At 36.6% G+C, this 16530-nt stretch overlaps 2 protein-coding genes across 2 annotated transcripts in view; both read right to left on the bottom strand.

Moving 5' to 3' along the window:
* LOC122085671 (MADS-box transcription factor 23-like) overlaps positions 1-3572 on the bottom strand; it is a 10455-nt gene extending 6883 nt beyond the window's left edge. The window contains exon 1 of the mRNA XM_042654169.1: positions 3198-3572. Within this exon, the coding sequence (XP_042510103.1) occupies positions 3198-3379 (182 nt within the window). The 5' untranslated portion in view covers positions 3380-3572. The remainder of the gene's footprint in view (positions 1-3197) is intronic.
* Positions 3573-9157: 5585 nt separating this feature from the next.
* LOC122086073 (EEF1A lysine methyltransferase 4) lies at positions 9158-14190 on the bottom strand. The gene is made up of 8 exons (XM_042654766.1): positions 13884-14190; positions 10543-10656; positions 10377-10445; positions 10209-10228; positions 10073-10125; positions 9877-9907; positions 9706-9787; positions 9158-9600 (listed from the first exon to the last, which is right to left on the bottom strand). Exons 1-8 carry the CDS (start codon positions 14065-14067, stop codon positions 9437-9439), a joined length of 717 nt encoding a protein of 238 aa, XP_042510700.1. The 5' UTR covers positions 14068-14190; the 3' UTR covers positions 9158-9436.
* Between the last annotated feature and the right edge of the window lie 2340 nt (positions 14191-16530).

The following is a 16530-nucleotide window of genomic DNA, read 5'->3' as shown; positions in this document are numbered from 1 at the left end:
AAAAAAATTTTGTGAATAAATAAATATCTTAAACCCCAAGGAAGGGGAAAAAAAAAAAGAAGAAAGAAATTACAAGGCAAGGATGCCAGCAAGAGGCGTTAGTCCCCGAACAATCCAACAACACAAGGATTGCTGAAAAATCAAAACTGGAACAACAACCAACTAACACTAGAAACGTCCAAGGGAAGTCAAAATTTTCAATCTGCTGAACAAAGAAAATAAGGGGCAAATCTAATGCGGTGACTTTTCTGCCTATGCCAAGCAGAGGCTTGAGTGTCTTCCCAATGAAGATTTTCCTCTTTTTGCCTCAATTCTTGCACTTCCTTTATATTGTCATCATGTTCAATCACCTCCTCATTATCAAATAAGGAGGCATTTAGTACCACTTTCTCTTCCAACTCCAAGATCCAAGACAGAGTCCTCCCTAGAAGGAGGAGACTTCTTCTTTTTCATTTTCTTATCTTTTTTCTTTTTCCTTTCCTTCAAAAATTCTCCCTCACCAACCCGAGCCTCATGGGAATCTTATTTTGAATTATCTTAATCCGAACCCACATCAACGGAATTTCCAAGGTGACTCTTGTCCACATCAGCAAACTTATCTTTAAGAAAATGGAAGCTAGCTGGACTATTACCTTCCTCTATCCCCAACAAATCATCCCTATTATTTTGCGTAGTTTGACTCTTGATTCCTCAAAAATTAGTAGTTAAATCCTCCTCAGCACCCCTCAATATTGCAAACGAATTAATATTTGAACATGAAATTTGAAAATCTACCCTTTCACCTATTTCCTTTGTTGGAGAAATGTAATTTATGAAACCCTTTCCTTACCCACTGTTCTCATGCTCAGTTGTTAAGTTTTCAAAATTTGAAAATCTCCATCCCTATGCATCCTCTCATCTAACCACACCATATTGGAGCCACCTCCGCGGTCGCTGAGGTGGATTATTCTCGGAGCTTACACCTTTTTCCTTCCACATAGTGTGAACCGTCTGAGTTTAGTGATCTGTTACCGTCTCTCCCTCAAATTGATAAAACTTAATGAGAAAAAATATTTTTCTCAGTATTTTCACAAATTTTCTGTTATCTTCCTGACATAGATGGGAGGTCAAGAAGGTGATCAAGCATATTTATCACACAAAAAATATATAAGCAAGCAAGTAGTATCATCTTCTCATTACTGAAAGCTTGAACAAAAATGATAATCTAACCTCAAGTATTCAATATGAGAAATGAGAGGGTATTACATTGATAGCCATAAATAAGCCACAACCTAATATCTGGATGACGCTAAGCTCTTCAAAAGAGCTCAACACTAGATTATCAGTGACCTTCATCAAGCCCACATGCCTCATGTTTATTCTATTATTTTTTATGCTGCCTAACTCGTCTTAAATTCAAGGGGAAATTTTTTAGTGCAGCAAGCTGAGATTTAAAAAGCTATCAGGCATTTGGTAAATGTTAGTCATTAGACAACTAAAAATGACAGGAACATAGCACATATGACCAGAGCAATAGCAATACTAACACCATCTTAATGGGAGTCCTCCCCACCTTCTCTACCATCAGGAAATTCCCCCCCCCCCCTTTTTCAGACATTTGGAAAATGAAAGACTTATTAGACAACTAAACTGAGAGCAACATAGCACATATGATCAGGGTGAACAGAAATAACCCATGATCTTTGTTTATTTTGGTACGAACACCAAAAAAAAATGAATATCTTCAAAGGAGAAATTAGTAGGCAATATGAAAATTATCAACTAGTAAGAACATCAAAAGAGGTGGTCAATGAAACAGAGAATTTATCTAAGAAGAATATAACTATAATTGATATGTTGAGACTTGAGAAGAAGAAAAATTATGAATATCGAGAGCATCCTAACATCTTAAATGAAAAATTCATGATCAGAATACCACCAAATATATATTGTAATCAAATATAAAAGATGGAAACTGTCTTATGAAATAAGCAATCCACACATAGTGGCTAGTGCAAAAAGGAAACTTTTTTTTCTGAAATTTGGCTGTGCTAGACACTAAACAAATTCAGAGATTCCTACTCCACTTTTAGCTATCATATATCCCTTGCTTTCGAGTTCAACTACTACAAATCTCCCAGTCATAATATGTATCATGCTTACCTGATGCGGCCACAGTCTCCTGTCCCATTTCTAAAACTATCATTTCACATAAATCAATTAATCCAAAGCATGCTCAATTATACCAAACACAGCAGGGTTTTAAAAGGCAATCAGCCTCCAAATCAGGTCCAGACAATTCCGATCCAGATCAGATCAGATCAGATCAGATCTGACCAGTATCATCCCGAACCATTACAGAAGCTGCCGGAATCAGCCAGATACGGGCGGAACCCTAGAATCACTGTACGAAGGGCCCGACTTGAATCGAAGAGAATCAGGACTGATTGTGGCATATTTCAATATGAATAAAAATCATTCAACCAATCCAATTCCGATTTTTAAACCCCAGATCACAGACATGGACCAAAACAAACTTTTGAAACATACACTTTGATATGCAACATAAATCGCGTTGATATTTCTGCATATTATGTTTTCAAAAATATTAGTGTCAGATATCTACATACATAAGCAGTGAGTGTTGGAGTGCCTCGAATAATGGATTCTGGACTTCGAGTGAAGGCAAAGCATGCCTCATGTTGACAACTCCATTCAAGAAGAGGGAAATTGAAGGGTGGGATAAAAGGGGAGAAAGAGAAAACTTACTACTTGTAACTGAATCAACTCTTAAATGGTTAAACACATTCACATCTTAAGATGACAATTTCGAAGTTGTCACACAGATATGCCACAAGATGATAAATTTTTTACAAAAAAGAGACACATATTCATCAAAAGGAGATATCTTTCGGCTGTTTAGTTCTTAAGAAGTATGCAATCAACAGCTTATCTAGAGCAAAGTACCTACACATCACATCATCACCACCATTACCAAAACCATTTGGGAGAGGGGAACAGATTGAGATATCTTCAGTAGGAACAGAGCATGAACACATAGAAATGCAAATGTAATCGTTAAACATGCATGCATACAGGAAAAAACTTATCTCAACTCAAACATTTGATAAATTGACTGAGAGAAACTGAAAAGAAAAATTCCAAACAATCAAACAAAAACAGACCCAAAACAGAGGAAGAGAAAAGATGATGAATACCAAGAACTTGAGAATTCAAAAAGCTTCCCAGTACTGGAGAAGATGATAAGGGCGATCTCAGAATCACATAGAACAGACAACTCACGTGCCTTCTTCAGCAACCCGGCACGACGCTTGGCGAAGGTGACTTGCCTGCTAGTAGTGTTCTCAATCTTCTTCATCTCAACTCTCCCTCTACCCATTTTCCCCCTGTCACTCGACTCTCCTCCTCACCACCCAACAAGCCCACCCCAACTGATATAAGTCTCTCTCTCTCTCTCTCTTTTGTTGTTTTGGTAATAAAGAAGGAAAAGTAGATACCAAAATTGGAGAAAGAGAGGAAACGTCAGAAACGTTAGCCCAGAATGGAAGAAGGCTAGAAACGGCAATCTTGCATGGCCAATTGGCCATTGTCTCGAATGCAGTGATGGGTGGGGGTTTTTTTTTTGCCACATTTTGATTGTTGCCCATATCCGTTTCAATTTGGGGTTTCATGGGTCTCACGCTCCCTCTCTCTCTCTCTCTCTCTCTCTCTCTCTCTCTCTCTCTCTCTCTCTCTCTTCTGCGGAGAAAGGGAGGGAAAAGAAGACCTTTTAAGTTTCTCGCACCAGCTTAATTAAGGGAAATATAATTAGCTGTGCTAGCTTCTTTCTTCTTCTTTTTTTTCTCTTTCATTTACTATTTCTGTTTCAATTTGTATTTCAAATAAATGAAATCTAAGTTCTTAGGACTTCCCCACCACATGAAAGCAATTGTTTTTTTTTTTTTTTTTTTTAGTATAGTAATTGGGTCATTTGTCAAACAATAATGGGATGGCTAAAACCCTCAAAGGGCTCATGCTTTGACACTTGGTTGTTTTGCATTGGAGGGACCCATCACCTATCACATATAATGGTGCTTTATAAAACCTTACTAATTAAATGGCATATTACCTTATATAGGGGCTGTTTAATGTTGGTCCTTAAATGACAAAAAAAGCCCTTAAAGAAGCTATCTTTCATTTTATGTTACCAAGGGGATCGAGGGGGTGAAAAGAGAATAAGGAGGGGGAAACTACGCGTGGAAATAAAGCTAGAAACCCGATACCTTAGGGGGAGTCATTTCAACTGCAATAGGCAATTGTCGATAAATAAGTCATCTTTATTCTTTTCAAATCCGTATCGGTATTAATAAAATGTTTCTTCGCTTAACATTCAATTGAGTTTTTTTGTTTAGGGTAAGTGTCTTCTCTAACACCCATGTATTAATTAGAGGGATGTGATACAATAAAGGTGACTTTGCAGAGGAGAGAGTATGTGGGGCCCATATTTGTGAGAGGGCATGTTAAGGGGGTTGGGACAATACTACATATAGAATTGAGGTTCGAAGACATAAGAGACCTAAGCGTTTACCGTGTTAGCCATCTTTATTCTTTTCAAGTCCCTATTGATATAAATAAAATGATTCTTTTAAGTGCTTAATATTCAGTTGAGTATATCTATTTAGGGCAAAGGCTTCCTCCACCTCCCATGCATTTTTGGGGGCCTTTGGGAGGGATGGATTAGGTCGTACAATAAGAGAGTTTTTATTGAGAAGTGTACGGAGTACAGACCCCTTTTTTTGTGAGATGGTGTGCCAAGAGATGCCCACATTCCGCAGCTTTGCATAAGAGGGACTCACCACATATACCGGTGCTTTATAACCTTACTAAAATGGCGTATTACCTTATATGGGGTTGTTTAATGTTGGTTCTTAAATGATAAAAAAAAAGCCCATCAAGAAGCCATCTTTATTCTTTTTCAAGCCCCTATTGGTATTAATAAAATGTTTCCCAAAATACTTTTGACACCCAACTGAGTGTTTCCAAGCTACTAAAAACTCTCTCTCTCTCTCTCTCTCTCTCTCTCTCTCTAACCATTGTGCTCACTCCTACTTGGTGCTCCAAGCCTCAAGCTTGGATCGAGAACCCTCCCTCTTATTTTAATTTTTGCTTATTCTGTGTGTTCAAAGTGCTCAATCTTTTAATGGAGCATGATACTCTTGAGTGCACATTTTGGACATAATTGCTACTTGGCACATTCAGAGAAAAGTGGAAAAATAAAAAAACATCCAAGGGCATTTGAAAATATCCCTTTCATACTTTTTTTCCCCACTCTTGGAAAATAGACAAATAGCACGAATTTTATTTTATTTTTCATTGAAGGCATGAAAGTTTATTTCTGCAAGGTACATTCTAAATGATTTAGGCTTCTTTTAATGGTGTGAGAAAAGAATCATCCCTATACAAAGTAAGATATGGATTTCAACTTCTAATCCATTGTAATATATTTTCAATCTGACAATTAAACTCTACAACTAGCAATTTAGCAACAAAAAAAAAAAAAAAATCTATGTTATAAAAAAAGCGGAGATTTTTAGATTTTCCTCGATAGAACCTAGTGAAATAAAATGAGTGTCAAAATTTTATACAAAATTTGCTCATATTGAATTAATATCTTATTAAAATATAAGATTAACAAAAGAATAGTACATTAATAGATGTGCATCTGCTAGTGGAAAACTTACCAATGTCTAGAGAAATAAGAGAGAAAAAAAAAATTATAAATAATACTGGTCATATAGTCTAAAAAAATTGATAAAAATAATTAAAAAATTTATCTACATGAGCTAATTAAATGGTCTATTAGAGAGTGATATCATGCAATTAAATAGTTTGTTGTTTCATGTCGGTAAAAGATGGTATCATTCAAAAAAGATAGACAATGACAAAAACAAAAACAACTCAAAGAATGGGAATCACCCACACACACATCTAAGATCATATGTTAATGATCTAGCTAAAGAAGTAATATTTTGACTTAATATGTTTTCGGATCTCCAACATATATGAATCTAACAAATGGATAGAATATAAAACTATAAATCAAGAAGGAAAAGGTAGGATTCTTTTTCCTTTATTGGGTTCTCAATCTTGTGGACATGTTGTAGGCGATAAACCTCAAGTGCATTTCTTACATGGATAGAATAAAACTATGGAACAAGAATGGTTGTAAAGTTGACATTCAGAATGGAAAGAAATAATCCCTTTTCATTTTATGGTAAATAGTTGAAAAGGGTTTGATAACTCATAATACAAATGGATAAGTCTAAATATAGAGTGGGCCATGCATTCAAGACATAATTGGCTTTTCAAATAATGGATTTGTCCATTGTTAAGAGCACCAACTAATATCTATAGAGTTTTTAGAGAACCTCATGAAGATATCAACTCTATTATAGAAAATGAACTATGATTCTTTTTTTTTTTCTTTTTCTATCCTACTGAGCGTAATGGCCAATCTATGCCACCTACTCCTATACATACCTGTCCACACACACTGAAATATGACAGGGTTCAATCTTTGACCTCCTCCACTAGGTGCCGACTCTTCAAGTTGAAGCTGCCATCACTAGGCTAAGCTAATGTTCATAGAAAATGAACTATACAATTATACTTTGAAAACATTTAGAATTACATAATGGACTTTTTGAAATTAAGGCCGTGTATATCATGATTTCTTCAAATGCGTTATCCACCTAGAATACATATCAAACGCAGCATAAGAGTTACTACTAAGTAGTCTTCCAAGGGGGTTGACACTCTTAGTCTTGTATTAAGATGGCAACTTGAAGGGCCAGGTGGCATTGCAGACGCAATAGTTAAAGCCCAGACTTGGCCCCAACTAGGGGTGTCAATTCCTAAACCGAATCGGTAAAATCAGTCGGACCGAACCGATAACAACACGGACCAAACAGAACCGAAGCCTTATTGGTTCGGTTCGGTTTCGAGTATTGCAACCCCAAAACCAAACCGAACCACACCGGAAACTGGATGAACCCAAAACCAAACCGAAACCGGCTCAAAACCCAAACCGAAACCAAACCGGTAAGAAACCGAAACACTCCAAAATTCATTAAAAAAAAATCAAAATTTGCATAGTTTTGGAAACATTTGTATGGAAATTCGAATCCAAACTAAACCAAAAACCAAAACCAACCCGGTTACAAATCGATTTAAGAAACCGAAGACAAACCGAAACCAAACAGCACCGAAACCGAAACCAAACCGAAACCGGAATTTCCTTATTGGTTCGGTTTCGGTTTCAACCTTTCCACACCAAAACCGACTCAACCCGGACCGAAACCAAGCCGGACCGACCGATTGACACCCCTAGCCCCAACTAAGAACCCTTGCCGGATATAGAAGCCCAGCCTAATTAGTACATATAAAGTGGATCATTAGAAAATGCATATTTGGGCCCCCATCTCCCAAGATGACAAAAGGTTTGAAGAGGCATAGGGTTTTTTGGTTGCAAGGGAAGTGGGTAAAGGGAAAGGAAGGGAAATATTTGCCTTCCCTGTAAAATTTATTCATTTTTAAGAGTATTTGCATTTCTCTTGCAATCAAACATCAAAAGTGATTTTTTTTTTCTAAATATATTTTATTTCTTTATATTATATTTGTATTTCTCTTGCAGTCAAACAAAGCTATGGTAATCTATTTTACGGCGTGGCAAGGGTGGCAGCACACATCCAATGGCCTGGAGCACCTCAGGCCCCTTCCTCTTATGTGTTGGGAGCCATGACAAGGTGCTCAAGATTGTCGGATGTGTGCTGCCACCCCTGCCATGCTATAGAGGAGTCGAATCCTACATTTTGATGTTTGAGTACTTATGCCATCATCCTACCTACAAGACCTATCTCATGAGCTTGCATTTTTTTAAACAACCACTAAAGAGTTAATTGGTTCCACCCAATAAAAAATTAATTAATTAATTAATTGGTATCTGATGCATACCTAATGGTCTTTTAAGATAACTTAAGAATGATGAGTTCCTAGTAATAGCTTCATAATTATGTGTTCGAGATTCTAATTTGACTGGTTGATCACAAGCATCTCAATATAAAATCCACATGTTGTCCTATAATCATTAGTTTGGGAGCTCACTTAGTAACTTTGTGTTCTCGAATTGTTTTTATAGTATCAAATAATAAAAAAAAACTCAAATCATTCATTTTATACTTAATATGCAATAACTGCAATATTTTATATCTCAAATGTATTATTCATAAGCTTTTTACATTTTTTTTACCCATTATTTATTCTACTCCTTTTTTCTTGTATCAATTTATTAAAAATAATTAACAAGTCTCAGTAATGTGTTAAATATATATAAATTTCCTTTTTCCCCCTTATAAATTACTAATAAACTTTTTTTTTCACAGCTTATGACTAGAAAATTCTTATGTATTTATTTGTAGGAAAAGAATATATACATGCATTCTTTGTATTTTGGATTTTCCACGTCCTTTGTTTTGATGGGTAATATACTTACAGGAGGAAGTTACGTATATTGTCGGCTTTCTTGGAGTTAGTGATTCAACCAATAGGACGGCTAGGATGAGAAGAACATAGGAGGCTTTTCTAAGGGGAGAAGGAAAGAGATATAGAGATAGAGATAGAGATATATCTAAATATACTGACAGCATACCCATCCTTTTCCCTATACGCACGTAGCAAAATGGAGCTGGGCTTTCTTGCATGGAATACAATGGAATCAAGGAAGAGGTGCCCAACACTCGTGCAAGAGAATATCTCCAACATTTTAGTGCACGGTATCAGGATGGGTATCAGTCAGTTTTGAAACAGATACAGAAACGAATCAGGTTCGATCGGACTGTTTTACCCTCTCAAGAAACCGATACCTAAGCTTTTTTGACCAGTTACTGTCCCCTGCTCTGCTACGACCAATATAGTATCAGTCAGGTATCATTTTGGTCATGACAGAAGCCAATACGAATAGAATAGGCCAATATGGCCGGTCCTATACTGATACCTAAAACCATGATCTACAAGGCAGACTTGCTAGTAGCATGAATTTGTGTGTGTGTATTGAAAAACTATGAAGGCAATTTCCAAAGAAGACAAATATAGTAATATCAGCAACAGCAACAGCAACAGCAACAGCAACTAAACAAGGAAGTTATATCCACAGTAGTGTCTCTACTCTTCATAGATCACACAATTCTGCATCCAAATGCTTAGGACAAAGTTAATGATTTGACTGAAAGAAAAAACCATAATTGTTAGAAACAGTATTGACTCCAATGAGGCCTACTTATACAGGCAGCTAAAACAATGATTTAGATGTGTGGATAAAAATCATTTAAGCTGAATAGGAACTGGCTTCCTTTGCCAACTCCTTTTCAGCCATCACTCTATAACATTAGCCCTAGATCCATCAATTCATCCCATCAATCTTTTTACACACATAAATATAGTGAGAATCTTTATCTTCCAGAACAAAACTTGCAGGAAGGAGACCTTGCTCTGTCAATGGAACAGGCTCAAGATATGATTTTGATGAAGAGCTACAACCTGCTGGCTTTTGGAAACCTGGTCTGGCTGCGAAAACATATTTAGCAGGAACAAATTCAGATGTGTTAATCAAGGAATTGAAGCCTCCGGATGGCTCTTGAGAGAGAGAGAGAGAGAGAGAGAGAGACTTACGCATGATGTATAATGTTATTTCCCAATTGTATAACATTCGGTTCAAATGAGGAATCCTAACTGATGGATCGCCATAAGTAATCTGGAAATTGCAACACAATTTATTAAGTTTGCTGAATATTGAATGAAAAACACAAAGCAAAAGAAAAAGAAAACCAATTTAAGTCCTACCAACATATAGACACCTCCAGGTTTGAGAAGCCTGCAATTGAGATGAACATCAATAATAAGGTGAACTGGTACAGGTGAAAGGTAAAGATTTCTCTTTCCCCTAAAAATACCAGTAAGAAAATCTATGGGGAAACTAATAAACTCATATAACCCATCAGTATTTACAAGTCAGCTCCTGAGGTGATGAAGCATAAACCTGCTCACTTCTCCAAGCATTTGGGTAGAACTGATTGGAGCACTGGTACCACACTAGATAAAAAGAATAAATAAGAAGTCAGAAAATGCCAAGGTAAACCCAAGGAATCATGACAGCATTTGAAGAAGGTGCTTACCATCAATGAGTCGAGAGTTCCTAGAAGGTGAATCAACAGAACCATGCAAGTGAATTAAGCATCAGAAACATAAAAAGAGAACTTCCAGTTTATAGATAATCAATACAGTAGGAAATTTTCAAATTAGAGAGAGAGAGAGCATTGACAATTAAGGATGAGATCAAGAACCTTTATCGATAACACCATCAAATGATTCATCTGGAAAGAAGCTCATATCTCTGACATCCATTTGCATGTCTATTGAGATAAATAAAGGAAACTCAAGTGAAAAAATATCTTTCAATTCAACAAATAAATGAACACCTCTTAAGTTATTTCTTTTTGATAAGGATACATTTCAGCTGAGGTAGGTATTCATACTTCTTTCGCATCATGTCGATGGCCACTGAAGAAATGTCAATGTTTGTTATGTCTACATAACCATCCTTGACCATGTCCTCTGACATAACTGCAAAACAGAATTGCAAGCAGTAAACAAAATATAAGCAAATTGAACTAAACATCTTGTAGTCCAGATTGGAGGGATAAGAAATTCATATCTTTTCAGCTAGTCAGCATAAACACACATTCGATACAGTATGTAGGAAAAGTTCCTGCAGTGACATAAAATGTTGATGATATCAACTAGATTAGGGCAATTATAGGTTTTAAATCAAGGTCCAAAAAGAGGGTATGTAGGACAAGTTCCTCCCAAAAGGAAATACGGCCTGCAGGAAACAAAAAGTAGAAAGTGAATTCTGGGAAATAGGCTAAATCTGGAATTGGTTTAAGAGGCTTCAAAAAGTGATGCAACTGATAGGTTGGTGTTTTTATGATGGTTTTAGGTGAAAAGAATGATTCTCCTAGAATTCTGCAAGCAAAAAAACTAGATTTACAGCTAGCCATGGGCTCTGGAAGTTAGGATATGCTGTGGTTGACAGAATGGGAATCAAGTTGCAGTGCTGTCTGGATGGATGAATTGGGTAGACAGTAATGGTTGATGGGGATTAGTTGCAAAATACTCAAAATATAAATGAGGAAAAGTAAAAAGATAAAGATCTTACGGAAAAACATATAGGTTTTTTATTTTTTATTTTTTATTTTTTTTGGGGGGGGGGGGGGGGGAAGTGCGTGGGTAGTACTCACATATAGGGTTGGGAAAATCACACATAATTGAAGCAATCAGTGATCACACTACAAATTGCTCACAAAGTTTGAAGTATAGACTACCCTCGGTTATCCAGCCATGGCTTTCCCAATCATACTAGGAGCCTAATGACCTAAAAGACTCAAATGTGTCTATTTCTACCATTATGAGCCCAATAAAGGATCATACCACTAACTAAGACCAATAACAGTTATATAAAAGGAACCAAACCCATGTCTTGATGGACCAACCAACAACACCACAAATTATTGTAGAATATCCACTGCTCTTATTCCTTAATAAAGTAACAAAAGTAATAAGGAGACCCTTCCAGCCCTCGAACCACTAATAATTTGTATTTAAAAGAAACCAATAAATACCTAATATGTGCACAACCAACTTCAACTCAATTTCCCATGTTGCCCCCACATCATTATTGTACTTCCAAATGAAAACATTAGCCTTTGAATTTTGGCAACTCCATCATTTGATCAACTTTTAAAGGTGGTCTCCATGATTCCCGTCATGTAGTCTGCAGACTTCTGGGGAAAAATCCCTGTATCTTGTTCTATTGTTGATTATCTGTTACATATAAATTTCCTAGTGTAAAAAAAAATCCTAATATTAACACTTTCCAAATAAAGTTGCTTCTGATTAAATGAGCTTTCACTGTCCATTCAAGTGTCTTTTGACCAGGGGGATCCTTTACAATTGACAATCATCACAGCTTCAAAGTAGAAAAGATTCTAAGTGGAGTTTTCCAAGAATCCAACAATTAGAATCAATGCTCATGATAGAATCAATATCCCAAATTCAGTATCCTGAACAGTCTGTCAATGCTAAGTTTAACTCTGGCCTGTAAGAGTAGACATAATGAAATGAACAAGTTGGCCTTTGCAAGTGGAAAATATAAAAATTGAGGTACCCTTTCCCCGATGTGGACTTGCCCCACCATATATGAACCCAGAACTTACCCGACTTATTTACTAATCTCATATCTAATGAACTAGATGATCAATGAACAATGTTTTAGCCTTTGCTAGTGGGTAAAAATCACAGGCCAAGAGGAGAAGAATACCAGTCCAAGCAATGCTGAATCCCATATCCCATTACTTTTAAAGCTACGGATACCAGTGGCTGATTGAATTGATTCCGTCTCTTACCTGTTGGCTATATTTATTGTTTAGCTTGGTAATTGGTTTCTCAGTATCTCCTATGGTTTTTCCATATTGATCCCTAGCAGAACATGCTCAAAATAGGAAAGCAGGGGATCTTTTGTGCTTGTATGTGTGTGTATTTGTGTAGTTCCATTCAGTTTTTAGATCCTTTTGCATTGTTGGGTCCTTGTAATGTATTTTAGGAAAGAAGAATAATGTTTCATAACTTTCTCCATATTTTGAAGAAATAATGGAAGTTCAAACAAAAATGTGACTATGTTTTGACAAAATAAGCAACAAGAATTTGCAAAATTCACACATATGACACATCAAGAGAACCAGTCTGAATATAATACCAACAAAAAATTCTCAACTGCTACCGACCACAAAACCCTGCCAATGTAAGGGAGGTTCCATTCAATAGAATCAAGCAATCAAAATTCATTTTAATCTTAATAAAAATATTTAATCAAATTGTAACAGTTTGAACTCAAAAACACTTCTTTTGGCATTCCTTATTTCTGATGCGACAATTGCAAATACAAAGATATTCTATCAAATAGAAGTTCTAATACATGTTCTAATGATTCTGCATCGACTTGTATTTGGAAGCATAACAAGTACCAATAGACCAGAGAGTCAAAATCAGCATTCATCTTCTCCCAATAGGGGATTCATCTACTAAACTTAAAACTACCTTCTACCTTGCTAAACAATTGTCTGTTGAATGTTATGATTTCCAATCCTGACTGGTAGATATTAGCTGCTTAAGCTCATTGGGTGCTGAATTGACACCCGTTTAATAGAACACTCAAGCCTGACTGACGATCTCCAAATTACAAAAATAGGTTGGCATCAAATACGCTAAGAAACAATCAAGAACCCTGCAAAATTTGGATTCTATGCAGGAAAAAGGGATTCAAAATCACCATCCATACAGCAGCAGGCGCACAGCCATAGTATGGTGTTTAACCCAGAAGATAATATCCCCTCTCCCCAATTCCTTCACCCAAAAAACCAAAAGAGCTACCAATTTCCTAGAACTCTCATAACCAGTTAGAATTCACCAACCCATATAAGAAAAGAAAAGTATGAACCATGTGAATCAGGCTGAAATGCGAACCACATAGAATCATAGATACAGTTACCAAAGATGAATAAGATACTGGTCCATAACTGCAATTTTCACTTCAGAACAAAGCTACCAAAATCGGCTCAAATTACATCATTCTGTGAAGTGGGTTTCTTAAGAAACTTATCAAACTATGATCCAAGATCTAAAAATTAATGTTTCAGACACGAGTATTAATATCTCCAATTGCTCGCTAACTTCAATTCGTTATTGGGTTTTAGGCTTTTAGCCGATGAGGTTGAAAAAACGAAGAGCTTTACCGGCGTTGCCGCAGCCAACCATAAGTACGCGAGAAGAGGTAGGGATGTACTTGTGAACGAAGGGACGAAGAGCAGAGTAACGCTGGTACCAATCAAAAGGCCCTGTTTCCTGCACATAACGAGCGTCCCAGTACGCTGCGTCTCCATAGTTGTATGTGTTGCAGCTCGACACGTCCCTATACATAGCTTTGTCGCTGCTGCCACCTGGGTCTCGCTTCCTACTCCGTCTCCTCCTTTGCCAATTTTAATCAAGCAGCCTCTCTTTCACAGCCATTCTGCTCCCCCCTCTTCTGTATAAACAACCAAAACCCCATTCTTCCTCTTCTGTGTCAACACCCAAAACCCCATTTTGCCCTTCATTTCTTGATTGATTTTCATTAAAACCCAACAAAGTACCCTTCTGAATCCGTTAGCTATGTTATGTTGCTTTCATTTGAGGGGACCAAGTGACCAACCCATAAACCAGAACTGGGAAAAATCACTCCGAAGCCTCTCTTTGATTGGACAATCCAGAGAGTTATGATAGTAATCAATAACTCAGTATTGGTTGGAGTAGCATGGTTCATCTGATCATGTTGCCCATTTCATATCTCCTTTTCCTTACACCCTCATTGAGTTAGATTGCTTAGAATGGTTTTCATCTTATATGGATTTAGAGATATTGAACTCTCTGAAATTCTTGTTGTCTGTCAATTACTGGGAACTTTTACTCTTTTGCAAATCTTCCTTAGCTTTCAAAACACCCCTTTAAAGACCCAACCGCATTTCAATTCGTCTTGATCCTGCACATCGGAAATCATACGTGTAATCAAAGATTAGGGAACCATAACAACTGGGGCCTTTTCCTTCTCTGCAAGAATCCAGCATTGGAGAACAGAAGGCATCTATGACCATTGCAGCTATGGTTCACCAAATCTAGAATGGGCAGCTCTTTTGTCCATTCTCTGCAAAAGGGGCATAGGGAAAGGCCTATTAACAAAAAAAGACATAGAGTAAGGCCCTGAAAATTACAGGATTATCTAAAATTGGGTTTCAGTTTATCAAACTATTTATCTTTTTTTTTCTTTTTTTTTTTTCCTGTTAACCAAGGTGTCTGGGTCAACTTACGTGCAGCTCAACTAATCCTCAAGGAGATTAACGCAGCAACCCACCTCCATGGTCTCCACCAAACTATCCACCCAATCTTTTATTTAACTAAAGGAAAAAATGGTGGGGGGTAGGGATGCAAAATGACCTCTCTACCTACCCCTGAAATGGAAAATGATGCCTATGTTAATGCTTCATTGTGTGTTCCTATTGATCTTCATATGCTCAGAGGAAACATTTTTCCTTGACTAAATAATCAATGAAGATTGGTATTACAAAAATGGAGAGAGAATGCTACCCCGTCGTATGGCCCTGCAATGGGAGTGTGCCCACAAGCATCCAACATGGGGGACGAGGGATATTCATTTCGCTGCCCTTGTGTTTGGGTGTAGGAGCATGGGATTAGGTAGCATTCTTTTATCCTGCAAAAATTCCCAAAACAATGAAGAAAAGAGGTTGTGATCCTATTCTCAATTGATAGGGAAGCAGATCCCATCTCACCGTGGATATAGGCAATTTTGTCCAACCATGTAATCTTCGTGTTTGCAATGTGCGATTATTTGTTTGTGATTTCCATTATTTTCTACATTGTATTAGGTTATTGTTTTCCTAAACACCTACTATTATTGAAACAAAATTGAGCCTGTGCAGGGAGAGAAGAGAGGTTAGAGGAGGTAGAGAGGTCCTCAAGAAGGCATTTGTAGAAGGAGATGTAGTTTTACAAATCCTTAGTTTGGTTAATTTGGTTAAATAAAAGATTGAGTAAAGCACAATTTTGAGTAATCTTATAATTTTCCTAAATATTTACTATATAGCATGTTGGATAGGTCCAAATTTGGTGGTGAAATAGACTTAAGATCCACTACTTAATATTCTTTTTTTACCGAAATAATCTTGAAAAAATTATAAATTAATATATTGAAAAATCCAAGACTATTGCATAGAATACGAATATGTGCACGGCAATAAATTGGGAGGGCATAGAATTTAACCCATGATTGATCTAGACCATGCATCATTTATCCAACAGTGAGATTGTTGTAAAAAATGAAGATTAAATTTAATAAGAGAATGAACTAATCTTCCTTAAAGAGTTCCTCTTGAGTTGGTATGAGAGTGTTTCTTTAAACTTGGTAAATGACGCAACAAGTATACACATTCCAAGATTTTTTTATGTAAGTTGAGACATGTCACTTGACACTCTCCTAAAGAGAATATTTTTTCCCTATAGTAGAAAAAACAAAATGGCAGTCAAAATATAACAACATTATCACTTCTAGACGAAGGCGTGCACTCAGTTGTTGTTCTTCTTTGAATACGTCGAAATTGTACTTAAACCCATAAGATAAAGAGTTTATCAACATATCATGATAAAACTCACAATGATGGAATTTGAAGAACAAAATATATTGGTACTAAAACACTCTATTTCTCAGGAAATCGGAAGAGAGAAAGATACAATTTATCTTAGAAAGAGGGAAGAGAATAACATGAATTGAGAGATTTAGATGTTAACCAGTGCCTCTATTTATTGAGGGAAGAGAATTTGTACAACTAAAAT

The sequence above is a fragment of the Macadamia integrifolia genome, chromosome 8, assembly GCF_013358625.1.
Source record: "Macadamia integrifolia cultivar HAES 741 chromosome 8, SCU_Mint_v3, whole genome shotgun sequence".
Lineage (NCBI taxonomy): Eukaryota > Viridiplantae > Streptophyta > Magnoliopsida > Proteales > Proteaceae > Macadamia > Macadamia integrifolia.
The sequence above is the reverse complement of the archived record's forward strand: the minus strand, read 5'-3'. Positions and strand labels throughout refer to the sequence as shown.